Source organism: Penicillium verhagenii (assembly GCF_028828195.1).
Source record: "Penicillium verhagenii strain IBT 33310 chromosome Unknown utg000002l_segment0_segment0, whole genome shotgun sequence".
Lineage (NCBI taxonomy): Eukaryota > Fungi > Ascomycota > Eurotiomycetes > Eurotiales > Aspergillaceae > Penicillium > Penicillium verhagenii.
Genome location: NW_026643166.1, coordinates 147,691 through 175,656, shown reverse-complemented (window position 1 = coordinate 175,656; position 27,966 = coordinate 147,691). Strand labels below are relative to the sequence as shown.

Below are 27,966 nucleotides of genomic sequence, written 5' to 3'. Positions count from 1 at the left end.
ACCAACGTAGCATGTGGTCATATCTGTTTGTTTTCTTCTTTTTGACTTGATACTAGACATCAGTTCTTCAAGGTGGGTATATGAAAAAAACCGCCAACACCACGGAGGGAATATTTGTACTATAATCCCTGTGATTGGCTTTATTTTGCAACATTTGAAGGTTATCTAGATGCTTTCAAAACAGATCCGAACGGATCCCACCCAACGCTACATACATCTAGATCGATTTAAGAAGGGGAAAAAGTACTCAATGATTCATAGAATGTATAGTATTCCGTCAAGCAGATTTCTAATCAGCCTGGATCCACCGAGGTGGTCTGCTCCAGAACCATAACCAGAACCACAATCTAACTACAATTACAGCTTCTGGTACTCCAGTTTGCCCTCCAATTTCTTCGCCTCGGCAACCTTCCGAACTGCTTTGTTGAAATCGTCTTGGTTGATGGCATCCCGATAATCCTTGATAGTAAACAGACCACTGAATAATGTTAGTCAATTTTTTCAGGGAAAGGCAAAGTGAAATAGTACCAGTGAAGGGAAGAACTTACGCCTCAGTGACCACATTACGTAAATCGGCACCGTTAAGGCCATCACTCATCTTGACAACGCTCTCAAAGTCAATGTCTCCTTCCATCTGAACTGAGCTGGTGTGAATCTTCAAGATTTCGAGACGGCCAACCTCATTGGGAAGGGGAATCTCAATCTTGCGATCCAGACGACCAGCACGCAACAATGCCGGGTCGAGGGTATCCGGTCGGTTGGTTGCCATGATGATCTTTGTCTTGCCCAAGTAATCGAATCCGTCTAGCTGGTTCAACAGTTCCATCAGTGTTCGTTGAATTTCACGATCTGCTGATGTGCCCTCGGAGAATCGTCGACCGCCGATAGCGTCAATCTCGTCCATGAAGATGATACATGGCTCGTGTTCCTTAGCGTAACCAAACATCTCTCGAATCAGGCGAGCAGATTCACCGATATATTTATCAACGATGGCGGAGGAGACCACTGTAATGAGACAAGAAAGGTTAGAGAATATGGGAGAGCGGAAGGATTGGGAACAAGACCATACCTTTCAAAAAGTTGGTTTCGATCGAGCTAGCTACCGCTCGGGCAAGCAGCGTTTTACCAGTACCCGGAGGACCGTAGAGCAAAACACCCTTGGGAGGTTTGATTCCCACTCTGAGGAAAAGTTCTGGGTTCTTCAATGGCAATTCAATGACCTCTCGAAGCTCTCTGATCTGGTCATTGAGACCACCGATACCGGCAAAGTTCACCTGGCCAGGGTCTTCCAAGGACATGTTGTATACCATGGGATCAACCTCGCGAGGTAGCATCCGCATGATGGTGAGTGTTGTCATATCTAGGGCCACACGGGTTCCCTGCTTCATCTTGGCCTTGTCAACCTTTGACCGACAGCCAACTACATATCGCGGACCCGATGATGCCTTGACGATGACTAGAGCTGGTCAGACACCTGTATTTCCAAAATCTTGTGATGGGATGGGTTGCTGTCGACTTACATCGCTCTTCGTCCAACTGTTTCAGTACCTCGCCGATGATCTGACCAACACTTTGTAGTGCCTTGATGTTGTCTTCGGAGACATCAAACTCGTGTTGAAGATCCTTGATCCCCATGCGCAGGGTCTTCAACTTGGCCTCCCATTCTCGAAGCTCGAGCAAGCTCTTTTTATAGTCTTCGAGGGCCTGGTCCCGCTCAGGGTCGCCGGCGTCCATTATGACCGAATGGACGAGATTCACACGGGGGATGGGCGTTGAACAATCGGAAATTCGTTAGGCGTGTATTTGGAAGCAAGATAAAATCAAGATTCCAGCGATTTGATGATAAAAAATGGTAATTCAGTGAGTAAAGAAACGGATGCGATCTGGGGGGAGCTTCCTAAGCATCTCATCACCGGGCGAGGGAGCTGCCAACAGGGTCACATGACAGCGCGTCTTTCCGTCATGTGACTTTCATCATCGCTTTGCTTATGTAATGAGCTTTGATTTCACACCTGAGGCATCAAGGCTGTGAGCGAAGTTGTTTAGGCAGCAAGGCCATAAGGCCATAAGGCCACAAACATAGAAACGTAAGATTTGGACACCTCAGGAGTCCCATGTTTCGTCATCCATGGGCCGTTGGGAAACACATCCAAAGCCGGACTTTCCTTTTGCTGAATGCAACATAGAAAAACACGACTTGAACCAATGATTTACTTTCCCCTGGATGGAATTCCATAGAATAGCGCCATGCAGAATTTTCTTCTTTCCTTGTTCCTCTTTAGGGCATTTCCGGCTCTACAGGTTCCTTACACTATGTTGCTACTGGAAGCTATATCGACAGAGGGGTAGATAGATCAATTGGACGTAAATTGCTCTCGGATGCCGTCATTGTTTTCATAGGAGCTTCTACTTGGCCGAACCCGAGACCCCACGATAACATCATACATGTAAATTCCCGAGGGACGGAAGATCTCGCAAGCTGGAGCACCCGCAGACGGTCGGGATCAACCAGCAAGCGCTGGAGAAGGACGTGGAGCCCCACCACCGCATTGGAAAGAATCGGAGGTTCCAGCTTGACCTTTCCCGGGGATGAGACTGGGCTAAAGGTATTTAAGATATCGGGTGTTTCCGTATTTTAGGAAATTGATTTGAAATTGATTTAGCTCTTGTTTTCTAGACCTGTTTACATCTATTCCCCCAAGGTAAGTTGCGGTGTCATAACATCATATATACCCCGCCATCCCTCACTTTGCCCCTCAAATTTCCCCTTCTACCTTCCCCAACACACCGAGACACCAAACCAACGATAGTAAAGGTAAAGCATCCAACCAGAACCTGGCTGGTGTCCATTGCTGTGGCCAATCGCACCCTGTTGAGCTCAAGCAAATCAAACCCCTCTTCCCAATTCTCTCTCCGTGGCCGCCCAATCTTTTTGGGTCATCGGTGAACTCCCACTGCCCCCCCCGCCGTTAGTCACACGTTGGCTCTGTCATAAACCCCCATCGTCCTTCTTATTTCTCTTCTTTCTTGCAAAATTAACTGATTTTCATTTCCCCTCAATCAGATTATCTTTCAAAATGCCTATTGCTAAGGTTCACGCCCGTTCCGTGTACGACTCTCGCGGTAACCCTACCGTCGAGGTCGACATTGTCACCGAGACTGGCCTTCACCGCGCCATTGTCCCCTCCGGTGCCTCCACTGGTATGTTATTCTTTGAAATCCTTTACTGGAAGTATTAGAAATATATACTGACTACGATATCATAGGCCAGCACGAGGCCGTTGAGCTCCGTGATGGTGACAAGACCCGCTGGGGTGGCAAGGGTAAGTGAGAAACAAACTTATTTTTCCTGCCAAATTCAAGCAAAGCTTCCCAAACTAACATTGGTTGGTGTCTAGGTGTCCTCAAGGCTGTGAAGAACGTCAACGAGATCATTGGCCCCGCCATCATCAAGGAGAACATTGACGTCAAGGACCAGGCCAAGGTTGACGAGTTCCTTAACAAGCTCGACGGTACCCCCAACAAGGCCAGCCTCGGTGCCAACGCCATCCTTGGTGTCAGTCTGGCTGTTGCCAAGGCCGCTGCCGCTGAGAAGGGTGTCCCTCTCTACGTCCACGTCTCCGACCTTGCCGGAACCAAGAAGCCCTACGTCCTCCCCGTCCCCTTCCAGAACGTCCTCAACGGTGGATCCCACGCCGGTGGCCGTTTGGCCTTCCAGGAGTTCATGATTGTCCCTGAGTAAGTGTCCCTGTCAAAAATCTTGAAGCTATAGTATTATCAGAAAACTAATCTGCTGCACTATAGCTCCGCTCCTACCTTCTCTGAGGGTCTCCGCCAGGGTGCTGAGGTCTACCAGAAGCTCAAGTCTCTCGCCAAGAAGAAGTACGGCCAGTCTGCTGGTAACGTCGGTGACGAGGGTGGTGTTGCTCCCGATATTCAGACCGCCGAGGAGGCTCTTGACCTGATCACCGAGGCTATCGAGCAGGCCGGTTACACTGGCCAGATCAACATCGCCATGGATGTTGCCTCTAGCGAGTTCTACAAGGTTGATGCCAAGAAGTACGATCTTGACTTCAAGAACCCCGACAGTGACCCTACCAAGTGGCTCACTTACGAGCAGCTGGCCGATCTGTACAAGTCCCTGGCTGCTAAGTACCCCATCGTCAGCATTGAGGATCCCTTCGCTGAGGATGACTGGGAGGCCTGGAGCTACTTCTACAAGACCTCCGACTTCCAGATTGTTGGTGATGATCTGACTGTCACCAACCCCCTGCGCATCAAGAAGGCTATCGAGCTTAAGTCTTGCAACGCCCTTCTGCTCAAGGTTAACCAGATTGGTACCCTGACCGAGTCTATCCAGGCCGCCAAGGACTCTTACGCTGACGGCTGGGGTGTCATGGTCTCCCACCGCTCCGGTGAGACCGAGGATGTCACCATCGCTGATATTGCTGTCGGTCTCCGCGCCGGCCAGATCAAGACTGGTGCCCCCGCCCGCTCCGAGCGTTTGGCTAAGCTCAACCAGATCCTCCGTATCGAGGAGGAGCTTGGTGCCAATGCTGTCTACGCTGGCAAGAACTTCCGCACCTCGGTCAACCTGTAAATGCAGCTAGCTATATTGTGACTGTGACTGGCTCTTTTTTTTTGGGAAAGACAGCAGGCGAAAAATTCTGATGGCCTAGTACCCCCTGGCGGAATGCCATCTATTATGATTATGAATTTAATAACATCTTCTGAATGAGATATTTCACTTTAACTCAATGTCCTATTTTAAGAAAGAGAAAGAAAAATAAGGAACCAGTAAAGACAAAAAAGAAGACAAAATGGCATCTATAGCATATCGTCAACTGTTAAACGCATACCTAACAAGAATCACGCCCATCGGGCACAAAGGAACCCGGGGGTCACGTGGACATCCCACTCGAATCCCATACCCTTGGTTGTCCCACATAAAATTTGTTTCCCCTCCACTCTTTGTTGATTCAAGGTTTCGATCGCAGGCTCGTCGTCGTCCTCCATAATTTCCAGCGTCGTAATTGCGATCGCATTTCATTCTCCATCAAGCCAAAAAAAAATTTAAAAATGCCGCCATCAAAGTGGGGTATGTTCTTATCCATTTGCGACTATCAAGATCACCCCTCCTCTGTTATATGATATGTGGAACATGTACAACTTGTTCTATGACTCAACCTTTACTTTTCCGCTGGCGCTAACCCCTTGTCTTTTCATCAGATGAGGAGGAGGAGGAGAGCGTTGCGCCTCCCGTCGTCGCACCCCGCCGCCGATTCGACGACGAGGAGGATGAAGATGTAAGACTTCCAAGTTTCGTGCTGGAACCCAACAAATGCAACACCTCATGCATTCGTGGGAATCAACAAATTACTAATGCGTTTCCGATCATTAGGTTCTCGACTCGTGGGACGCGGCCGAAGACTCCGAGGTAGAGCGCGAGAAGGCGAAGAAAGCTGAAGAAGTTCTGGCCGCCGCCAAGGCCAAGGCTCTTGCTAACAAGAAAACCAAGGCCCAGCGGGTGGAGGAGCACCGAGAGCAGCGGAGGAGAGAGGGTGAAGAGGAAAGCGACTTTGATGATGAGACCGAGGCCGAGAAGCGTGAGCGCCTGCGCCGCCAGGAGATTGACGCCGATCTTGCCCACGCCAGCGACCTCTTCGGTGATGTCGACTTGAAGCGTAACCGTGGTGCCCCCAAGGCCATCGTCATTAGCGACAGCGTCGACCCCACCAAATCCATCGACTTGTCCGCCATGCCCCTGTTCAAGCCCACCACCAAGGACCAGTTCGCTCGCCTGACCGACACCCTCATTCCTCTGATCACACCACACTCGAAGAAGGCCCACTACTCCCTCTGGGCGCAGGAATTCACCCGCAGGCTGGTGAAGGAGTTGCCTAGCTCGGAGATCAAGAAGATTGCCAGTGCCCTGACCACTGCCAGCAATGAGAAGATGCGTGAGGAGAAGTCTTCGGACAAGGGTAACAAGAAGACCAAGGCTGCCAAGACCAAGGTCTCCCTTGTTGCGCAGCGCGATACTCAGGTTGACAACAACGCCTACGATGATGATGGCCTTGGTGATGATGACTTCATGTAAAGAAACGATTTCTCATTCTCCAATTTTCTTGACCTTTTTTAGGTGGCGGTCTCCATCTCGCTTGCCAATATATGCGACAGGGGGCTTTTCGGGGGCTCATTTCCCCTTTCCCCATAATTTTTTTCCCCAATACCAGCACAATGTACATCTCTTACACCCTGGCTACGCTGCATGAACAACAATAGAACGAACAAGTCTTTGGACATGGCCTGCTATCTTGAATCATTATGCCTTCTCCACTTCATTAATCCAAGTAGATACATGGTCACCACAGACTCCCATACTTTCTTATATCAAAATCATTGCGTTAAGAACTTCCCATCAAGACATGCACATCTTACTCCGAATCACCTTGCGCTCGGATTTACTCTTATTCAGCATAGCGAGATATCTCGCTTCCTCCTCAATCTCACCCGGGCCTTTGCTCAAATTGACATACCCCTCATCATCCATGACGAACAATGCCTCCTTCACCCAGACCCGGCAGTTCAGATGCTCACTGAATCGTGATGAAAATGGAGAGAGTGTAATCGAGGCGAGTCGATTTGATAATGCGTTGTGTAGGACCGGCTCCACCGACCCGATCTTCAGTGCCAGTAGCAGTCGGCGGAGTTGGGGCATCTCGCTCGTTGATGTTTGCTTGTACTCCCAAGTCGTCTTATCCGTGTCATTGGTGACGTGGAAGACTATTCCTTCTGTCGCTGTCTTTGCAAGGTAAAGTTCCCAGTGGAAGAGATATGTATCTCCCCGGTCAAGGATGGCGATGTACAATGCATTGGACTCAAAGACCAATGGAGTAGTAGAAGAGGCCATGGGAACGTTTATTTCAACTGCCCAGGTGGTGGCTTTTATCTGACAGGCTAAGAGGGATATGGTCTTTTTTGGAATTAGAATCTTGGATATCAAGGCCAACGGATATATAGAACGATGAAGACCCAGAAAACCTCTGAACGGTAGTGAAAAGAACCAAAGCTTGACTTTGGAACTCAACTATGCGGGGTATTTCTTTTGATTTATACACCAGAATCTAAGGGTTACTTAGTTGAGGTCCATTTATCGGTGTCTTCTCAGTGAACCACCAACGAAACCCGATAACATGGCCCCGGTACATAAGAAAGCAGGGATTAAAAAGTCAATAGGAACGCTAGCTTCTTTTACTCGGTTTTCTGCTTTTTGAAGGTTCCTTTGGGTGGGATCTAAATACCCAATGTAACTGCGTGTATCTGGCCAAATCAATACCTCATCATCTTCTATTATCAGGTGCGCTATAGTTTCAAAGCCAGGATCATTCAACAGTGTCAGGAGCGGCTATCAGTGATTTGTTGCATTGATGATGCAATTTGTCGTGCCCTTGAGAATACTAGACGTATGCCCAAGACTCGCTGGGTATCTCCATCTTGGTGAGAAGTCCAGGAATTGCCCGTTTTTGGACAAAACAAGCTATTTTCCAAGGTTTCAAGGTTGCAGCTACTCAATTAATGGGCGAGGAAAAAGAAGCACTTGAGAAAAGTATCTATCAATTCCCTCGAAGCTTGCGTTTTGCAAATCCATGATTCCTAGGGGTGTTCAATTTTCAAAGTAAGCCCTGGAAAGCAATAGGTAAATGGTCGCTGATGAACTGTGCAGGGAAATAGGGCTTTCGAAGTTTGTACATTCCTGTGATGTACGCCTATGCAACCTTGAAATATGTATATAGACATCAACTGTATGTAAGCTTCAGATCAAACATTCTACTGACATATGCACATTTGTGGACCCAACACTTCCGCGCAAGGTTGATCGGGAGCATATCACAATCAAATACCCCTCAAATGAGGCTGGTGGAATCAATACCACAACCCCTCCCTATGGTCTTCAGACCCCGACCAACATATCTTGGATACGCATCATATTCTTAATGGCCAGAATTTGTACATGATACACCCACGAGCTATGCACACGGCCAAGCCACACGGCCACGCTGGCCACCTGTCAAAGCCCCGAGAGCTTTGCGATATGTCATGTTTGACGCGCGGCAATTGCCCGGGACTCAAGTTGGTTCGTTTGGTGATATCTAGTGGCCTTGCTCCAGTCAGCATCTGGGCCGCTAGCATAGTCTTTCTTTGCTTGATTCGTCTGTCGCCCCGTCGGCTGGGACGGGCTGTTGGGACCGAGAAAGTTTGTCGGGTAAGGTTCTGTTGGAAGGGGTGATCCTTGTTTTGTGGGATTCGACGTGTAAAGACTTTGTTGGTGGGCTTTTGATTGGAAGTGTGGGACTGGGGTTGAGGTGTTAGTGTACGATGTGGACTTGGCGTAGCTCATACTAGTACATGCAGGGTCGGGGAGACGGGAATTTGCAGTCATGATGCCTCTGTCGATTCGAATACTTCCAATATTAGATGTATGTTGCATGGAAAAAGGTGATGAGATTGAGTCAGATTGAGTCAGGCATTGATATCTAGCACTTGATGAAAAATGGGACGTCTATTCAGGTATAGAGCCAATTTGGAGAAAAAGATAGTCTGTCAAATTGATGTCCTCAGCTCAAGGACCAAGGTACATGATGCCCCTCAAAGAACGTCCAATGTTAAGCATAATAACGCATCTCGGTATGAGCGAGGCCACATGGGTATTTTGGCGCATAATCCGCGATATAAACAAGGAATTGATCTATCTTCTACGAGCCCTAGTAAGGTTTTAGGTGTTTGGTTGAGGAAGTACCAGTTGACTAATAGGTAGAATAACGGACGTCCGTATAACTTACAATATCCCAACTGGGGTGCCCTAGCTATTGCTGAGAAGGGGCCATGGCCCGTCATTGATATTTACCCTAGGCATGTAGGATTCGAAATCTAGAGTTTGATGACTACCAGTTGACCGATGCAGTGGCCATCCCTATGAGAATCTTGGGACATTAAATGCCTCAAAGTCCTTTTCTACCTACGACTAGATATTTTAACAACTTTCAATGTTAGAACCAAATGGATGTATACTAAACACCATGGTTGACCTATAATAGCGCAATCTGTCAGGCACCTAGGTAGGCAGATATCTTACTACGTATATTCTTATTTGCTAAATCAAAACTCTGACTCAAAGCCACTTATTTTCCGTCAACTTCCAGAATTTACAACATCAGGACTAACCGTGCTAGTGATTTGGCCAAGGTTTCCATCAAGGACTGTAGACATGGATACCCTGGGCCACGTGGGGCCGCCCCCAAGCTGACATAGACGACGATGGGGGCCTTTCAATGTTCCATGTTCCTTTGGCCCCAACAACTCTCAAGATCATATGAAACACGAGACGGTAATCTGAACAAGTCTTGTGGTATTTGAATCACGTTTGAACCCACCAGCACTATGACCACGGTGAAAGTCGAAACCTTCCACTCAAAGACAAACCCAAACCGAACAGTATCCTACGTCCATCTCAACCAAGATGCCCCGCACACCCTGCTGTACTGCTACGGTGCAGGTGATGATTCTCGCCGCATGGGCCAATTCGCCCTATTCCTAGAGGCCCATCCGGACTTGTCCCTGCTCTGCATTGACCGATGGGTCCAAGGCAAAGACGCCGCCCGCGCGGGACCTGCAATCTTCACCGATCTCAGTACTATCACCTTGGAACTTCTGGACAGCCTCAACATCGGCCATTTCAGCATTGCCGCACACTCGGCGGGTGCCTATCAGATGTTTGATCTGGCTCGGTGTGCCCCACCGGGTAGAGTGGAGCATGTCTTTCCAATGTGTACCCATATCCCCGCGGCTTACACGGGATCCAGGATTATGCAGTCCATGTGTACGATGCCGGAGTATATGTTCAAGTTTGTCACCAAGTTGGATTCGGGGGCGGCTCCGAAATGGTTGGAAGATGTGGTTGTTGGTTTTATGGCGAAGAAGGCGGGCGATGGGAAAGGTGATGATGAGATTTTTGTGATCTCGAACGAAAAAAAGAAGGTGGTGCTGGAGCAGATCAAGAATGATTTGCCGGATGATGTTCGGAAAGAGAGGGGTGGATCTTGATTATCGCATGGGATATGAGCGGGTTGAGGGGGTGACTCGAGAAGTCTTGACTGGTATGTATCGGGACTGCCCGGTCGATATAACATGGTTCACGACGGATGGAGATATGTTTTTTGGACCGGAGAGTGCGCAGAGGATTTCCAATGAGATTAGGGTAAAGACTGAAATTGTAGATGTCCCCGGGGCGACACATATGGACATAATGCTGCGAACGCAGGTTTGGGATACCGTATATCTCAAGATCGCTCACAATACAGAGGCATAGTAGTCAAGGACCCAACATTGATTACAGGTTTACAGGTATTGGATTATGTATATCAACCGTTTTTTTCTTTCCAGACAGGGGAAGCAACTAGTTGTCTACAACCTCTATACTATCATGTACGAAAACTACAAAGGAACGCAGTTGAAAAATTCAAAAGAGGTTGAATTGGAAAATAAACAGATTGAATCGTGCTGGAGTGGGAATAGAGACAGTAAAAGAGAGAGAAATTCCACTCAGCCCCTTTTTCTTCGCTCGCGTCAAACCGAATATCAACTCCGCCGGCCGACCCACGCGGTCACGAACACGTGCAAGGGGGTTAAGTGCCGGTCCCAACCCAGTCACGCTACGGTGAAAACAAAAGCGACTTGCTAACCACGTTCCAGGAAGAAATGCGAACGCCTCCCTTGACAATATCGGTTTGTCGGAACCCTTTACTCCTCGGTCTCCTCGGGCTTAGACTCCTCAGTCTGCTCCTCGGCAGCAGGGGCAGCGGCCTCCTCGGGCTTGTCCTCCTTGGGAGCAGCACCCTCGGCGGCGTCAGCGCTATCCGAAGAAGTCCAGAGAGTCAAGTTGTCGCGCAGGAGTTGCATGATGAGAGTGCTGTCGCGGTAGCTCTCCTCGGAGAGGGAGTCCAGCTCGGCAATAGCATCGTCAAAGGCCTGCTTGGCGAGGTGGCATGCACGGTCAGGAGAGTTGAGGATCTCGTAGTAGAAGACGGAGAAGTTCAGGGCGAGACCAAGGCGGATGGGGTGAGTAGGAGTAAGGTCGGTCTGGGCAACGTCGGTGGCGTTCTGTTTGGGAAGCACAATTAGCCAATGGATATGACAAAGAAAAGTAGTTCAAAAAAGCATTACCTTGTAGGCCTCGTGGGCAGCGGTAGCGGCAACCTTGCGCTTCTCTCCAGAGGCGAACTCGGCGAGGTAGCGGTGGTAATCTCCCTTCCTATTATCAAAAGTCAATCATCCGCGCCTCCACACCACAGGTCGCACCACGTGGAACGATATACGCACATCTTGTAGTAGAAGACTCTGGACTCGCCAGTCTCAGCCTTGGGAATTAGAGCCTCATCGAGAACATTGAGAACATCTTCGCAGACACGCTCCAACTCGGTCTCAATCTTCTGGCGGTACTCGTGGATGATGTTAACGTGCTCATCAGAGCCCTTGGACTCCTCCTTTTGCTCGATGGAGGAAATAATGCGCCACGAAGCACGGCGAGTGCCAACGACGTTCTTGTAGGCGACCGAAAGAAGGTTACGCTCATCAACAGTGAGCTCACCGCCGATCTAAGATATGGTCAGTTTCCACCCTCACAATGCGACTTGGAGCAGAGGCTTGTCATACGTTGGCAACTTCCTGTAAGAGATGGTTAGCCTAGAACATAACAAAGATTAGAGTAGATGCGACGAACCTTCATGTAGGTGACCATCTCTGAGCGTGATCAAAATCTGTTAGTCCCCAAATCTCCATAAACAGGCTATATCCAAGTCGATCTTACCATCGTAACGCTCAGCCTGCTCGCAGAGCCGCGCGAGGAATGTCTTGCTGATGAGGGGGTAAGTATACAGAAGACAGAGATGGTAAATATGGAGATAGACTATGCTTACTTCTCACGCTGCATGATAGAAAAACGCGTGTTAGCTGATGTTTGAGAAAATCAACAGTGACAGGAAAGTGGTCATGCGTGGGATTGCGATGGCGGTGACGACTCCCCGTGGAGGGGTTAGGTGTTGTGGGGGAAAGTGGACAGACTGTAACGTACCTCAGAACCCATGGTGAAATGTGGATAGAGTAAACTTGAAGAGGGGGAATATTTGAGGAGTAAAGAAAAAAAAAAACTGGAGAGGATGGAGGCGGAGATGCAGAAGGAGAAGGTGAGGAGGACCAAGTGGGGGTGAGAAGAGTGAGAGAGGGAGATTGGGAGTTTGGGGGGAGAATCATAACAATACGCTATTACACTGTACTCCGTACCGGGTACCTGGCCTTACACTGTGTGATCCTTACTGTTGACATGTACCCGGGTACTCAGGTCACTGCCCAGTATTGTCATTACACCATATAGTGGCCCTGTCACTTATGATTAACCTCGCTGAAGATCATTTGTAGAGATTTTCCCGAAATTGACAGATCTTGACAGATCTTGACAGATCCACCGGGTCAGTGATAAGTACTTCCTAGGGCCTAATTCAAGGTATGTGTTGCACATCACCAAAGTCGCTGTATTGCTCGTACCAGGGACTTTTCTGGTACTGTCACACGGAAGATCAGTTGAAAGCGCTGTGGACCCTATTGGATTCTTCTGGCCATAGTGAACTTGTTAGTTTGTTTTCTCCTTTTTTTTACCGCCTGATTTACTCCTATTTATTTTCATCTTTTCTCCAGAAATTACTAGTAAGATACGACAACATTGTGATCTAAGGGATGAAACCCCAGTGAAGTATTATGGGGAAGTTGATCCAATCGATAGATGACGATGATGCAACGCATAGAATCTTCCAGCATTAAGAAACCAACTATGATGTAGTGATCCCACGACATCCAGATCTGCCTACAACCTTTACAGTACTCGGAAAGGCCCCATGTCATGTCACAAGATGCTGATCAGCACTGTATAATTTTATTTTAATGTAAAAGATTTCTCTAGCGTATACAATTCCCCCTCTCTACTACTCCGGTGCCTGCCAAAAATAAAAGAGTCACATGATCCCCCCTCAATCGTAGTTGAAACGTACGTATCGCGCGAAATACAACTACTACATAGTAGATATGTACTGAGTGTTGAGTACAGTACATAGTATCCATCAATCCCAGGCATTGAGTATGTACCCGTCTCAAGTACTCGCTACCCACGTAGCAAAGGGATAGTACCTATTCTGCTCTCCCCCAAGTATTTTAATCCTAGTCAAGTACGAAGTCTAATATCTCTCTGAATCCATGGATCCTGCATAGGTAAGCATATGTACCCCTCGGCTCATCACCTGAAGATCCATGAACAACTTGAACATCCACAGTCTTTTAAACTTATTATAACAAACGTATGCGCGGCGTCCTAGGCTTGTAGATAATGTCTTGTTTTGGGCTATTCATGTATTTGTGTTCCAATCTTGGAACGTTCTTTTCTCTCTTCCTCTAAATTTTATTGGTCCATGTGTAGTAGTATATGCATCGTGTTAATTTTCGGGTGCTTCAAATTGTATATTGTCCGGTTCAATGTTGGGAGCAGCTTGAGTATCCCCGGAACACCTGCCTGGATTTCTGATCTATCGACTATGAATTGTTTTGTATCAATTTATAATAGCCAATCATAATTAGAACGGGGTCTGTACATGTACCGAGATGTGTCTACCAACTTCTGATCCCTCAGAACTGCGGGTGCTCATTTCCTATCCGGGACATTACGCCCCATACGATGGCCACTGGCCAATTCAACTTGAACATTGTTCTCCAAGAGGTTCATAGTGTACAGATCCAAGGATTTAGTATGCACATGTACGCATTTCACTATACATCCGAATCATCAATGGGTTGGAACTATAACTGTCTCCTTATGTACCCGGTATCGCTAGGTACATAGTATGTCCCTCTGTGGGATATAATCCCAAATCCATGGAGTTGACAGAGCTATTGTGCCTGCACCAGTCATTTTAGAGAAACGCAGGAAGTGTTTACGACCCTTGCAAATGTGGATGAGCTAGATTCAGCCCTACAGGCAAGGGAACAAATCGCATGCACTATACGAGTTGCCGCCTTTTGCACGGAATAAGCCAATTATTCTTATCCACAGGACCCTGTTGAATTACATTAACGGCACCTGGATGCTATGACGCATATGGTGACCGTGCTAATCGCAAACACAAGATAAACGGAGCACCTGAGGATAAAAAGCCAAGATGACTTGCGTAAGGTAGTGGCCCAAAGAACCAGTGAGGAAGCAATGTGAGTTCCGCAGTCTCCAGACAAATCCACCAAAGAGTTTCTGGATGTAGGGCCAGATCCACTACCTTTTGCAGGATTCGGTGACTTGGTTGAGTCAATCTCTTACTGAAAGGGAAACGAGAGCTCCACCAGTGAGGTCCGATAGGCTTGGGCCGCTTGGCCGCTTGAGAAAAATGCAGCCTAGCAAAAGCCCCCATCATTTCGGAAGACATCCCGGAGATCCCTGATGCACACACCTCCAGGGAATTTTTGAGGCAAAAAACAAACCCCCATGATGAATATAGCAAGAAATGGACCAGTACAACCGGGGAATATGAGCACTCAGTTAATAGACATAACAACCGGATAAAATGGGGCTGGGGTTAATCGTTAAACCGCAAGAGTGGAGAGAGATGGAGACATCGGAGAAAAAGTAGCGGATATCAGGTTCAGCCCTGTGACTGTTGCTGATTCAGCAGACCCCCGATCGGGAAATGGAATCAACTGGATGAGAACACGTTGTTGCTCCGCCTCTCCACTTTTACGTCGCGCTTTTTGTGAGAGCACGGAACCCCCAGTTCTTAATACTTGTTTCCCTGCATCTTGGGCAGTATTTCGACCTTTGACTGGCCACCGCCTCGACACTCATGTATCAAGTCTGATACGCCCTTCTTTTCCTTAATCTTTTTTTTTCTCTTATTTCTGTCGTTCCCCAGACTCTCCGCATCTCTACCCCGGTGCTCCCTGGACCCTATCTGTGATCCAGTACGAGTAGCTCGTAATGGAGAACTCTTTTCTCCACTCCAGCGGATGCGCTGGATCACTTCAATGTCTCAGAACATGCAGGATTATCGCAAGATGCCGTGCTCAAATCTAGACTGAAGTATGGACCCAATGGTCAGTAACTCCGTTTTTTTTTCACGCCTCATTACGTCGTGAGAGACTAACATTCCTCTAGCCCTGGCTGAAGAACCCCCGACTCCCCTGTGGGAATTGATCCTGGAGCAATTCAAGGACCAGCTGGTCCTTATCCTATTGGGCTCCGCTGCTGTGTCTTTTGTTTTGGCCCTGTTCGAAGAAAGTGATGACTGGACTGCCTTCGTAGACCCGGCTGTCGTGCGTGCCCCTCCCTACCCCTCCCCTCTCCGCCGACCTTGTTGCTGACTCGATCTCTTCTCGTGACAGATTCTTACTATTTTGATTCTCAATGCGGTTGTGGGTGTTACCCAGGAAAGCAGCGCCGAGAAGGCAATTGCGGCACTCCAAGAATATTCGGCCAACGAGGCCAAGGTCGTTCGCGGTGGAAAAACCCAGCGTATCAAGGCTGAGGATCTCGTACCTGGTGATGTGATCCATATTGCTGTCGGCGATCGAGTCCCTGCCGACTGCCGTCTTATCTCCATCCACAGCAACAGCTTCCGGGTTGACCAGGCTATCTTGACTGGTGAAAGTGAAAGTGTCGGCAAGGAAACCGGCGCTATCAAGGATCAACAGGCTGTCAAGCAGGAGCAGCTTAACATGCTTTTCTCGGGTACCACCGTGGTCAATGGCCATGCCACTGCCCTGGTTGTTTTGACTGGTGGATCGACCGCCATTGGTGACATCCACGACAGCATTACTTCCCAGATCTCGGAGCCAACTCCATTGAAGCAGAAGCTGAATGACTTTGGTGACATGCTCGCCAAGGTGATTACCGTCATCTGCGTCCTGGTTTGGCTCATCAATATTGAACACTTCAACGACCCCTCCTTCGGTGGATCTTGGACCAAGGGTGCTATCTATTACTTGAAGATTGCGGTGTCTCTCGGCGTGGCAGCTATTCCCGAAGGTCTCGCCGTGGTTATTACCACTTGCTTGGCTCTTGGAACTCGGAAGATGGCTCAGAAGAACGCAGTTGTTCGGTCCCTTCCCTCAGTGGAAACCCTGGGTAGCTGTAGTGTGATTTGCTCCGATAAGACAGGAACCTTGACCACCAACCAGATGAGCGTGGAGAAGATTGTTTACCTGGCTAGCTCTGGCAATGGCGTCGAGGAGATTGACGTCGAGGGTACTACCTTTGCCCCAGAGGGCCAGCTGTCCCACAACGGTAAAGTGGTTGGAAACCTCGCAGTGACCTCGTCTACTATTCGCCAACTTGCTGAAGTTACCGCCATTTGCAACACCGCTACCCTGTCTTATGATGCTAAGAGCCGTACTTTCTCGAACATTGGTGAGCCTACCGAGGCAGCTCTCCGTGCCTTGACTGAGAAGATCGGTACCAATGATCCCGCCGTGAACAAGGAACTTTCCTCCCTCCCGTCTTCTGAGAGATTGCACCTTGCCAGCTCCCACTACGAATCCCGTCTTCCCCTCCAGGCTACCTACGAATTCTCTCGTGACCGCAAGAGTATGTCAGTGCTTGTTGGCAAGGGTAAAGAGCAGAAGCTTCTGGTCAAAGGTGCCCCCGAATCAATCCTGGAACGCTGCTCTCATATTTTGCAAGGATCCGAAGGAGCGGAGGTCCCCCTTTCCAAGAAACACGCCAAACTGCTTTCTGAACAAGTGGTTGAATACGGTAATCAGGGTCTCCGCGTCATGGCTATCGCCAGCGTGAGCGACGTTTCTGGCAACAAACTACTACACAACGCAACTTCTACTGAGGATTACGCTAGACTGGAGCAGAACATGACTCTGATTGGTCTTGTTGGCATGTTGGATCCCCCGCGCCCCGAGGTTGCGGGCGCAATCAAGAAATGTAAAGAGGCTGGTATTCGTGTCATTGTCATTACTGGTGATAGCCCCAACACCGCCGAGTCTATCTGTCGCCAAATCGGTATCTTTGGACCCAATGAGGATCTCACGGGCAAGAGTTTCACCGGCCGTGAATTTGACAACCTGAGCGAGAGTGAGCAGATGAAGGTGGTTGAGACCGCATCCCTGTTCTCCCGCACCGAGCCTTCCCACAAGTCCAAGTTGGTCGATCTGCTTCAGTCCATGAACCACGTCGTTGCCATGACTGGTGACGGTGTAAATGATGCTCCCGCGCTCAAGAAGTCCGATATTGGTGTTGCCATGGGTACTGGTACCGATGTGGCCAAGCTTGCTGCCGACATGGTTCTCGCCGATGACAACTTTGCCACGATCACTGTCGCCGTCGAGGAAGGTCGGTCGATCTACAGCAACACTCAGCAGTTCATCCGCTACCTGATCTCGTCCAACATTGGTGAGGTTGTTTCTATTTTCCTCACTGCCGCCCTTGGTATGCCCGAAGCCCTCGTTCCTGTCCAATTGTTGTGGGTCAACCTTGTCACCGATGGTCTGCCTGCTACTGCTCTGTCTTTCAACCCCCCCGACCACGATGTCATGAAACGTCGTCCTCGTCGCCGTGACGAGCCGCTCGTTGGTGGTTGGCTTTTGTTCCGCTACATGGTCATTGGTACCTATGTGGGTGTTGCTACCGTTTTCGGTTATGTTTGGTGGTTCATGTACAACCCCGAGGGTCCCCAGATCTCGTATTACCAGCTGGTAAGTCTTTTCATATTTCATCTTTTGTTTGATTTTTTACTAAGAACAAACTCAATGTCTAGTCTCACTTCCACCGTTGCTCTTCTCAATTCCCCGAGATTGGCTGCGAAATGTTCACCAATGATATGGCCAAGTCTGCGTCCACTGTGTCTCTCTCCATCCTGGTGGTTATTGAGATGCTGAACGCGATGAACGCCCTTTCATCCAGCGAGTCTTTGTTCACCTTCTTCCTGCACAACAACCCGATGCTGGTGTACGCCATCACTCTTTCGATGGGTCTCCACTTTGCTATTCTCTATATTCCCTTCCTACAGGGTCTGTTTGCCATCATCCCTCTCGACTGGATGGAATGGCAAGCTGTTCTGGTGATCAGTGCACCTGTGATGTAAGTTTATCTTGTTCTCTTGTTATGTGGAAGGTCCAGTGACTAATTTGTTTGTAGTGTGATCGATGAGATCCTCAAATTTGTGGAGCGTCGTCTAGACACGAGCCATGTTGTTGATGCCGCCGTCGCCCAGAACGGTGCCGCCGGCAAGCCCAAGCGCGCATAAGCAATAAAAATGACGAGATGATCCGATGATGTGGCATATAGAAAACACGGAGGCTAGTTTTTGCTTTGATTAGAGAGACAGATGTGTTATGGAGCATGGCACACAAGCTCCTGCTGCCTAGATCTCATATATCATGCCGTTTATAGATGAAAGGCCTATGGAATCTTAGTAATCTTGAATTTTCACATCATCTTGCTCTACCTAGACTTAAGTTTAGACATCAGTCAGTATCTGTAAAACTTGCTGCACCGGATCTTCATGTTTCAATTGACGACTGAGACTTTCCCGAGTTGGGACTTGTCAACAATGACTTGCCTCGGCCCCTCGCCGTTCTTGATTAGACAGGCTCTCACTTTCCCAGAGTACAAAGTTCCCCTTCCCCTCCCCCTTCTTATCTTCTTTCTCTCTCTTTATTTCCTTTCCAGAAGCCGTCGCGCCTGTTCATACGACAAGGCTTGTACTGAGTCCCATTATTCTGACAGAGGTCCTAGTTACAAACACAGATTTAAGCACACACCCCTTTTAGCTTCTTTTACTCCTTGTTTTAAATCCCTTCCAAGGTTCTCTTCAAATGTTGGAATATTAAATCGTCATGTAACATGACAGCCTTCAAATTATGGACGCAGTACTCCCGGGGGTGTAACCCAAGTTTTCCATAAGCTTCTATCTCCAGTAGGGCCGCCTAGGTGGTGGACTTAAATCAATAGGTACTACATGTACACATACGTAAGAATCAACAGACCGGTAGGGAGATGTATCGGCTTTAGGCTTATACATAGAGTAGGTATGTATATACGTATGTATGCATGTGGGTAGGTACCTAGATAGTAGAGCAGATGTGGCTGTGGAAGGGATCAATACAGCTTTTTATTTTATGCTGGTGATGCTGAGACAATATTAAATATGTCACAATGCAGGCGCTGGTGCCGAAATTGAGCCAGTAGTCTATTGAGGAAACAATGTAGAGATGCGGACTGGAAAGAGGATGAAAGTTATCTGAAAGGTAAAGTGGTAATGTAGGCAGGAGAAAGGCATAGGAAATCTCGATTGAGAGCAGGGCGCTTCATAAAGCAGAGAGGATCGGAACAGGACGAATGGAAATTAGAGGGAGGGACAAAGAGGAGAGGACATCAACGATACTGCGAGTATGCTGGTTAATGGTGATATGTCTGGCGCAAATGGGAATTAGGAAATGCAAGCAAAGTGAATAGTGTATGAAATTGGCAAACACAAGGGGTATAAAAGGAATCACAAAACAGGTCTATCGTCTAACAGATTTGGGGCAAAGTAATGAGATCGTAGGAAGGGAAATGGAAACACCAATGTCCAAGGAAAGTAGGGAGTGGGAGACAGCATTATTGAGGAGGAGACGCAACATGCTGAGAAGCCGCGTCGCCAGCGGCATCGGCGTTCGCGATGGTCACAGTCTCATATTGTGACAGGTCAACGCTACCAGTTACCATAGCAATTGCTGCTGCGGCTTCCGGTGGTGGTGAGCGTAATGAAGATGAGCGTTCGGGCATAATTGGACTAGATTCCAACTCCGGGGCAGGTTCAAGAGCCGGCTTGCGGATTGATACGGGAGAACCAGTCTCCTCGACCTGATCGGTGGAATCTTTGATAGTATCTGTATCAGGATCATCCTCGTGAATTAAATGCGTTGGTTCACCGGTTTCCTCTTCTGGGCCATCAAAGTCGTCGACTTCTTCGATTTCCTCATCATCTTCTTCTTCAATGATCTGACTCTTGCGAGCGACCGGTCTGCCTGCGACATGACTTGGTTCGCCTGGGACCTCAGACTGACCAGGAGCTGGCGAGCGGATTATTCCACCAGATCCCATGAGATTCGATGTATGAAGCATGGGACCCTTGAAAGCAGACCTCTTTCGCCGCGCGAAGACTAGGCTTGATGAGGGGGAGTAGAGTAACGGCGCAGGCGCTATTTCATTGAAACTCGACGCTCCTGGGACTAGATGCTCGCCGAACTCTCTAGGCGGGCCACCAGAGCCGCGGACCAATCGAATATTGCTAGGGAAACGAGCGGAGGGACCAGGCGTGGTGGGCAAAACTTTAAGTGATGAGTGAGGAGATTTGGCGATTCGGGCAGTGGGTGTGGCAATCGTGTCAATGCTATTGGATGAGATCGACGAAGCCTTGGAATGAGCACGAGTATGATGAATACTGCGGATGGAGGAGACGGATGAAGACGTTGACTTGCGCCCCCTTAGTCCGGCGGATGATCGTCGATATGATCCACGGGGAGTGATTGGTGATGGTGAAAGCGAATTCCGATTACTTGAATGGCCGGTGTTCAATGCTCGGGGCTGCCGAGGGTAGGAATGCCTATTCTGGCGGTAGGAAGCACTACTAGGAGCTAGACTGCTAGCATTCGAAATTCGTTTGATCTGAGTCGGGGTGACCACTTCTTCAGTTGGTTCAACTGAGGCCGGGAGTGAAGTAGTCTTTTTACTACTGTCGTGATTTTTCGCAGGGCTGAACTTGTCTGTAAATTTGCGCGAACCAGCTGATTTGGCACTTGGCGACTTCGCTCTTTTGGCCGATTCCACAAACCAGTGCTTCAGTGAAGCGAGCTGGCTAATAATTGGGTTGTGCCGTCGAGTGGCAGAGGTGCGACGACGGAAGAGGCCATGGTGCTGAGCCAGCTCCGGTTGTGAGGCACTAACGTGCAGCATGCTGGGACGAGATCTTCTTTTATCTTTTGGTGGGGGAACCGGACGTCGTCGCGTTGAGGTCGACGAATGTATAGAATCTTTATCCAGAGGCGTTGGAGGAGCACTCTTTAGTTCAGGTGTCTGTACAGGTAGTGGTTCAGGCAGCGCCGGAAGTTCCGGGACAGCTAGCTGAGAAGGTAGACTCCGTCTGTCACGACGCCCTCGATCTGATAACTGACTTCCTGAATTACCCTGACCCTCTTCATCCACCTCCACCAAGGCTGAGGAAAGTTTCTCAAACCGGCTACTAGCAGCACTCAAACGACGTAGATTCTTAGCCTCGGCTTCTCGTTCGCGACGCTTGCGCTCACGTTTTTGTTCTTTCCGCTGTTCCTTTTCGATCAATAATGCCCACCATCCGGCCAAAGGATCGCATCGCTGTGCCAGGACATTCTCAATGATCTCATCGATGTTGACTCCGGCACTTTTCATCCGCTGTAAAGTCGTTTTTTCAAGTGGGGTCGTGAAAGGTGAGGGCCGTGGGATCTTGAGAATGGCAAGTTGCTCGGGAGCATGCTCTGCGAGGAACGGATGGGCGAGGATCTCTTCGAGGCTGGGCCGGATCAATGGACGTTTTGACAAAAGAAGGTTGATAAGTGCCTTGGCATCTTCGGGGAATTTGGTGTTATAGATAGGTTCATCGGATAGAATACGATTCTTGGTGACCTGATCATCGTCGTCATCGTAGGGTAGCTCGCCGGCAAGTAGCGCATAGAGAATAATACCCAAGCTCCACACATCCACCTTTTCACCGGCGTATTTCTCTCCCTTTAGCATTTCCGGGGCACTGTAGCATATTGTCCCACAGAAAGTTTGTAGATAACTCGATTTGCCCTCATATTCGCGCGTAAATCCAAAGTCACAGAGTTTGACGTTCTCCTGTTTGTCGAGCAAGATATTTTCCAGTTTGAGATCCCGATGTACACAAGACTTGCTGTGGACGTAAGCCACCGCCCCGACGAGCTGTGTGAATATCCGTTTCACTTTATCGACTGGTAATGGACCGTGGTGCAGAAGGTAATTGTAAAGTTCGTCACCTAAAAAGTAGAAATTTTTTGTTGCGTCAGCTTATGATCATGCGCTCACACCAAGACCGATCAAGTATACCAGGACAATATTCCAGCACCAGCCACACCAGACTTTCCGTCACAACCACCTCGTAGAGCCGTGCGATATGGGGATGAAGGAATTGACGATGATGATGGATCTCGCGTGCCAAATTTGTGTCCTCTTTGCTAGAGGACTTGAGAACCACCTGCCTGTCGTGTTAGCACTAGTTACGCCTTGATTTCCCTCATCAACCAAGACATGCCATCCTTACCTTGGAGCCATTTGTGAGCTTGTGCGACGCGAGGTACACCTTTCCAAAAGATCCCTTTCCAATCAATCTCCCTAAAATGTAATTTCCCACGCTCCGAAGATCCTTGGACGAGAACTCTCTGCACAGGCCGCACGTCAGTGATCAGGGATTGCTGTTTGAATTTCGAAAGGAAACATACTCGAGTAGTTCATTGTAAGAGTTCGCAAGCTGCTATGATGCGCGACCAGAATAGAACAGGCCTCCAAGTTAGCCAGATGTTTCTGCGCAAGTGGGAAAGCCTCCAAGCAAATCATGAAAGCCAACGGAGGTTGGCATTCAAGACTCGGAGTTGACGCACCTTTTCTTTTTGTTTCTGGCTTTGAACCCCCGCTCTCGTCCTGGGCGGCATGTGTTATGATCGATCCCCGAGGTGTGCGGTAGGCCGCGGAGATCTGTATCGCGTATGGGTAGGGGGTGAAGTGGGTTGCGCAATGTTTGCCATTCAAGATGGAAAAGGCGGGTACTTCCGGCGGGGAGTCCTGTTGACAAATGTTCAATGTTCACATACAAAGTGATTTTTTTTTCTCTCAAACGGTTTTCGGGGAAAACGTGTGGAGTAAAAAGGTCTCGGTTGGACTCGAACGCTCTAAATGATTGAATCCCCCAAAAAAACGATCATTCCATCATAACGGGATCATCCAAGCCCCTGAACGGGAAAAAAGTGGAAATTGTCCCGTTTCAAATTCAATATGGGAAAATATTATACATATGTATAAAGGCTTTTTATATCTATATAAAATTTTAAATATTCTTGTATTTTTTACATTTTTTGTATACATTATTTTCTTGGTTTTAGACTTTTTTTCTTTTCTTTTTTTGCAAGTTGGAGTGGCTGATGCTGATGCTGACTTGTCTCCAGTGGTTTAGGTATGTGCTTTTCTTTTTGCCCCCCTTGATCCCAGAGACTCCCCTTGATGACAATCTTGGAAGTACATCTACTTAAAATAAATTGTACTATATTTCCCCAGAAACCCAAATGTCAGACGTCCATTGGCCCATGTCATCAATCTCTCATATTGTTCTGTAATTGCCCCTTTGCGGATCATACTACATTCGGACCTATGACCGCCACGAAAGAGATTCAAGATGCTGCACAACTCGCTCGGTGGTGACCAGTGCAGGGTCAACACGCGCCAATCCTTCTTCTCCCTGAAAAGCTAATGACACCATGCCAAAGTAAGAGTGGAGGAGATCTGGGGAAAAAAGTGGTTTGGTCAGCAGGAAATTTGCCACTCGGAGGCGATCAGATGGGCATTTCTTCCTTACCGGGAGGATCTCCAACAGTCTTTCCAAATCCACCCACCAAGTGTTGCACTTTCTCAAGAAGATATCGCCGGTTGCGCACGTCATCAATCACTGAGTATCGATCCAACATCTATATGATATGGTCAAGAAAAGGTTAGAGGGGTGACTATATCAACTCGCTCTCGATACATGTACGCACCATTAGTGTCGCCCCATTCCAAAAGGAATAGCAGGTGTCGGCAAGTTTGTTACACCGGCCATTAAATCCAGCGCATGGTATTGAGTCGGCTGTCAATGCAGGTAAACCAGGCAATGCGGTGATTTCTTCTTCCAGTGATCTTGTCACCTCGGTCGGCTGCATATCCGCTGCACTTTCTTCCCTTTCGTCCTCACCTTCGTCCTCCTCTTCCTCTTCCTCACCGAGTTCACCCGTTTGCCGCGATGCCAGCCACGCAAGCAGCATATCAAACTTCCCCGAGCCCGGTGACAGCATGGGAACCGCTTGGGTGTCTGTGCCTGCCCGACGCAGAAAGTCTAGAGATCCAACTGCACAATATGTATGTCCACCTGGGTGCTATTGTCAGAAAGATATGGGAGAAAAGGAACACTGGAGATACCGACTGTGAGGTTCACGGAAGGGGGATTCGGCCATTCCGCCATCGTAAGCCTAGTTCGGGTAATATGAGTTAGTAAATAAATCAGTTGATAATGACTGTCTTCGTCAAAAACAAAGCAACCCAAACATCATGGCTTGGAATTTACCTGGCATGCTTGGATGAATGACATGAAGCCGGGCACATCGATATCATCTACATCTTCAACGCCTTTGCTCATACTTCCCCTCAACATATACCGAATGCCAGCTGCACACATACAATATCGTAGGTCGCGATCGCCCTCAATTCTTGCATCGGGCCCTAGAACTTCTCCAAAGCTTCCATCGGCACGTTGTAAATTAGGGAGCCATTGAAGGCATTCCCGTCGTTTGACACGAGATAGATCATCGCCCAGAATGAGCAGGTTTACTAGCGCAAAGAATGTAGCCGGTACGTTGGCCGGATCCCAGACTGCATTGGCAGCTGTGCGTCTGTCCTTTCCAAAGTCTGTCCCTGGGAATCCTCGAAATCCTCCAGAAGGTACCTGACAGTGGTAGAGCCAGTTGATGTATGATTGTCTTTCCTCCGGGGTGGTTTTGGCCTGCAGAACGCCTAGGACATCTAGTCCAGAAAGACTGAAGTAGGCGAGGAGCATGCGATTTGAGTCATTGGAGGTATAGGCCGAAGGTAGGAAGGTCTTTAGACAGCGCAGATAGTATTTCACATGGCGTTCAGTGGTAAAGGGTGCCGCCATCGTGGTTAAAGCACTGTTCCCAGCGTTAAGGACCCGGATATCGTTTCTTTTCTCGTCCTATTCCGCAGTGGTATGCCGATGCGCACAGTCTTTGTGCGTTGTTTGCGATTGCGAAACAAGAAAAAGCACCGCGACTTATCTGTTGGCGGTGGGGGGGAATCAAATGGCGGAGCTGGCCTGTTCCCCACATGTTACTTTTTTTAAAGTCCCGCAACACAAGCTGTGCAACTTGCTTCCCGCAGACCACTTTGTCTCTTCTCCAACACCCCCTAGGATCACCGACCGAACCTTCAAAATGGTTCTCCTTTCGTCTAAAACGCTCATTCAGGCGCATGCCGTGTTTATGGTTGTCATCGCCGGGTATCTCATTAAAAGCCCAGAAAAGATCACGGACTCCAACATCGTGTTTATGATGGGAGAAACCTTGAGAGTCGTACGAAATCCCTGGCTATGTTACTTTAAAACTTGCGATTGAAGATTAATTTACTGACAAACTACCCATTGTAGGACTTCCCTCCTTCCACAAGTCCCCTGACCTCCCCCTTCGTGTTCTGTGCCATTTTCATCTTCACCGAAGCCTTGGTCGACATCTTCCTTCTAGCCAGCCTGCCCTTCGATGCATTGGACGAAGCCACGCCTTATATCCGACCCCTCCGCAACCCCAACCTTGCTTCTGAGGATCTCCGTGCCTTGGAGAAGCTCCCGCATTATATCGCCAAGTCCCTGACGGTCTATTGGAATGTGTGGGTCAACGTGGCCATGGCTCGGGTTGCCGTCTATGCCAGCATTGCCGTGTTTATCTACTCGAGCAAGGGCTCGTTCGTGGCCTCCACTTATACCTCTGCGGCGACCGCGGCCAGTTTTGATCGATTGAAGAACCGTGCGGTCTTTACTTTTGGGTTCCTGGAGATGATGGTGTGGTTCTGGGTGAGTTAACATTTAGTCGGGATGGCTTTCGGGAAGCTGGGCTAACATAATACAGATCTTCGTTACTCTCCGCCAGGAGCGACAAGAGCGAATGACCAAGCTGCTTGAAGACGCTGCGGAAAGCTAAGCCATTTCGAAACCAGAAATTGTATTATTATAGAGTAACTATGCTCAGTTTGGGTTTGCTATAAAATTGTCACAATTAATACATGCCTTGGCCCCTTCATATAGTGTCCTGGGTAGACCATTTTCTGGTTCTTATCGATATGCTTTCCTTTGACGATCCATTGGGACATGACTGGACTGGGACCGAAATGCCCCCCCTCCCCCCGCTACCTGACATCGTTCATTGTTTAAATGAGGATGGCAAAGGCTGCTGCAACACCGGCAGCTGCCATGAAAGAGGCGTCCTTGTTCTGTCCGAGAACAGCACCGCCGGTTTTGGCGGCTGCCGAAGTTGAAGAAGCGGCAGCTGAGCCAGAGGTGGAAGTGGTGACTGTACCGGACGCGGTGGTGCCAGAAGACTTGGTGGTTTCGGAAGCCTTGGTCGTGTCAGTCTTAGATACGGTGCCACTGATGGTGGTCTCGGAACCACTTGCAGTCGTAGTTCCACTCTTGGTGTGAGTAGTGGTGACAGTAGTGGTGCCAGTAGTTGTGCTGTCTGAGCCAGTTGTCGATGCACTTGAGGCAGTGGTGCTGCTGGATGCGCCAGTGGTGCAGGCGACCACACTAGGCAGGTTCGTCACGCCGCCGGCCGCGCAGATTCCCTTAGCTGCCTTGAGGGTCTCTATAAGATGTGCGAGTGCCAAGGTTTAGCAAAATCCATGATTTAAAGGAGCCATTGGGCATTGAGACGAACCTTCCTGCTCCTCAGTAGTACACTTGCCAACAATGCAGCAGGCAATGTCGCTCAAGAAGCTCGTGTTGTCACAGATACAAGCGACGTCAACACCACAGCTAGCGGGGATGGCGTTGGTGGCACAAGTTTGCTGTGTTGAATTGACAATGAGGGTCATGTTTTACTATAGGTTGAACCTCCAACAGGTTCGTGTTGCAGTAGGAAATACATACCGCGCAAGTGGGCAGAGAGCTCAGCTGGGCATTAGCTGCCGATACAATGGCCAGAGCCAGAATAGTCTGAGTGAGCTTCATAATTGTGAAATTGAAGATTTGGGCAATTTTGAATGTAGAGATTGAGGAGAGGGAAGGATGGTTGCAGGAAGGAAGTGAGCTGATTACCTCCGTTTTAAAAGAAACTCTCCAGCTTTTGGAAATTGCAGTGTCCGGGGGAGGGGGCTACAAGGGATCTCCATAGTACACGTTACGGACCAAGGTGTATACCCTTGTTTCTCTGCGCCTTCTCTATGTGCTCAATGGCTGTTGGTCGGTGGCTTGGCACTAGTATAAGTTCAAGCTCTCTTTACGGGTTACGGGGACGCCTGGGCGCTTGTATACGGTATGTGTATTACGAAGGGTGTTAATGTTGCCGAATCTTGTGACCCTGTGGCATTACAAAAAATTGGGGCCCAAATTTTTAAAAAGGATCACTTTGAAATGCCATTCAATGTTGAAGGTTTTGACATGATGTTCTGTACTACTCAAGTCCTTGGTACCCATCTCGAGTATTCAAATGTAAAGTACGTAGCATGTATACTCATCACCTCCCAATGCCTCGGTTTCAATGTTTCCTATATACTCTTTACAACTACATGTTATATCCATGGGTATTATACCTACTAGTATTCTCTTCCTCCTGATTAAATGAATCACGAGTATACTAAAGGTATCAAAGCTAGGCAAGTGCAAAGTCCAAAGCCCCCGCTGAATCCTGTCCAGGAGATAAGCATGTATTTCCCCTCGCTCATTTTTATTCATGGATAACATGCCATGTCATTGATCACGACACGCGTATGCACGGCGCCTAATTTTTGTACCGCTATACTTTTACACATTCAATGTTACATACAATTGATCTCTGTCGATTCAATATAACATTGAATAGGTGGGGCGGTAG

The 27,966-nt window shown here is 48.6% G+C and overlaps 11 protein-coding genes across 11 annotated transcripts; 5 read left to right on the top strand and 6 right to left on the bottom strand.

Annotated features, from left to right (window-relative positions):
• Nucleotides 1-357: 357 nt before the first annotated feature.
• Nucleotides 358-1,734, bottom strand: rpt4 (proteasome regulatory particle base subunit RPT4; the record flags this gene model as incomplete). Its single annotated transcript, XM_057159459.1, has 4 exons — nt 358-478; nt 549-1,005; nt 1,070-1,456; nt 1,521-1,734. The coding sequence occupies 4 exons, from the start codon at nt 1,732-1,734 to the stop codon at nt 358-360; spliced, it is 1,179 nt and encodes a 392-aa protein (XP_057025707.1).
• Nucleotides 1,735-3,077: 1,343 nt separating this feature from the next.
• aspf22 (enolase acuN) lies at nt 3,078-4,600 on the top strand (the record flags this gene model as incomplete). Its single annotated transcript, XM_057159458.1, has 4 exons — nt 3,078-3,201; nt 3,267-3,323; nt 3,399-3,738; nt 3,805-4,600. 4 exons carry the CDS (start codon nt 3,078-3,080, stop codon nt 4,598-4,600), a joined length of 1,317 nt encoding a protein of 438 aa, XP_057025706.1.
• A 479-nt stretch (nt 4,601-5,079) lies between these two features.
• N7466_000059 (eukaryotic translation initiation factor 3 subunit J) lies at nt 5,080-6,100 on the top strand (the record flags this gene model as incomplete). The annotated part of the gene is made up of 3 exons (XM_057159457.1): nt 5,080-5,098; nt 5,230-5,306; nt 5,402-6,100. 3 exons carry the CDS (start codon nt 5,080-5,082, stop codon nt 6,098-6,100), a joined length of 795 nt encoding a protein of 264 aa, XP_057025705.1.
• A 321-nt stretch (nt 6,101-6,421) lies between these two features.
• N7466_000058 (uncharacterized protein) lies at nt 6,422-6,913 on the bottom strand (the record flags this gene model as incomplete). Its single annotated transcript, XM_057159456.1, has 1 exon — nt 6,422-6,913. One exon carries the CDS (start codon nt 6,911-6,913, stop codon nt 6,422-6,424), a length of 492 nt encoding a protein of 163 aa, XP_057025704.1.
• Nucleotides 6,914-9,441: 2,528 nt separating this feature from the next.
• On the top strand, nt 9,442-10,104 carry N7466_000057 (alpha/beta fold hydrolase; the record flags this gene model as incomplete). Its single annotated transcript, XM_057159455.1, has 1 exon — nt 9,442-10,104. One exon carries the CDS (start codon nt 9,442-9,444, stop codon nt 10,102-10,104), a length of 663 nt encoding a protein of 220 aa, XP_057025703.1.
• Nucleotides 10,105-10,800: 696 nt separating this feature from the next.
• On the bottom strand, nt 10,801-12,142 carry N7466_000056 (14-3-3 adaptor artA-like protein; the record flags this gene model as incomplete). Its single annotated transcript, XM_057159454.1, has 8 exons — nt 10,801-11,160; nt 11,224-11,311; nt 11,380-11,654; nt 11,713-11,724; nt 11,780-11,799; nt 11,867-11,913; nt 11,976-11,983; nt 12,131-12,142. The coding sequence occupies 8 exons, from the start codon at nt 12,140-12,142 to the stop codon at nt 10,801-10,803; spliced, it is 822 nt and encodes a 273-aa protein (XP_057025702.1).
• A 2,950-nt stretch (nt 12,143-15,092) lies between these two features.
• N7466_000055 (calcium-transporting ATPase) lies at nt 15,093-18,338 on the top strand (the record flags this gene model as incomplete). Its single annotated transcript, XM_057159453.1, has 5 exons — nt 15,093-15,180; nt 15,242-15,399; nt 15,469-17,787; nt 17,850-18,167; nt 18,243-18,338. Coding segments are annotated over 5 exons (2,979 nt in total), but the record flags the coding sequence as incomplete, so codon positions are not given.
• Nucleotides 18,339-19,693: 1,355 nt separating this feature from the next.
• Nucleotides 19,694-22,779, bottom strand: N7466_000054 (non-specific serine/threonine protein kinase; the record flags this gene model as incomplete). Its single annotated transcript, XM_057159452.1, has 5 exons — nt 19,694-22,107; nt 22,157-22,325; nt 22,392-22,509; nt 22,570-22,601; nt 22,729-22,779. 5 exons carry the CDS (start codon nt 22,777-22,779, stop codon nt 19,694-19,696), a joined length of 2,784 nt encoding a protein of 927 aa, XP_057025700.1.
• Nucleotides 22,780-23,489: 710 nt separating this feature from the next.
• cdc43 (protein geranylgeranyltransferase type I subunit CDC43) lies at nt 23,490-25,025 on the bottom strand (the record flags this gene model as incomplete). Its single annotated transcript, XM_057159451.1, has 5 exons — nt 23,490-23,623; nt 23,697-23,805; nt 23,875-24,242; nt 24,297-24,342; nt 24,438-25,025. 5 exons carry the CDS (start codon nt 25,023-25,025, stop codon nt 23,490-23,492), a joined length of 1,245 nt encoding a protein of 414 aa, XP_057025699.1.
• Nucleotides 25,026-25,320: 295 nt separating this feature from the next.
• On the top strand, nt 25,321-26,079 carry N7466_000052 (uncharacterized protein; the record flags this gene model as incomplete). Its single annotated transcript, XM_057159450.1, has 3 exons — nt 25,321-25,458; nt 25,533-25,952; nt 26,008-26,079. 3 exons carry the CDS (start codon nt 25,321-25,323, stop codon nt 26,077-26,079), a joined length of 630 nt encoding a protein of 209 aa, XP_057025698.1.
• Nucleotides 26,080-26,305: 226 nt separating this feature from the next.
• Nucleotides 26,306-27,104, bottom strand: N7466_000051 (CFEM domain-containing protein; the record flags this gene model as incomplete). The annotated part of the gene is made up of 3 exons (XM_057159449.1): nt 26,306-26,739; nt 26,812-26,941; nt 27,024-27,104. 3 exons carry the CDS (start codon nt 27,102-27,104, stop codon nt 26,306-26,308), a joined length of 645 nt encoding a protein of 214 aa, XP_057025697.1.
• Nucleotides 27,105-27,966: the final 862 nt, after the last annotated feature.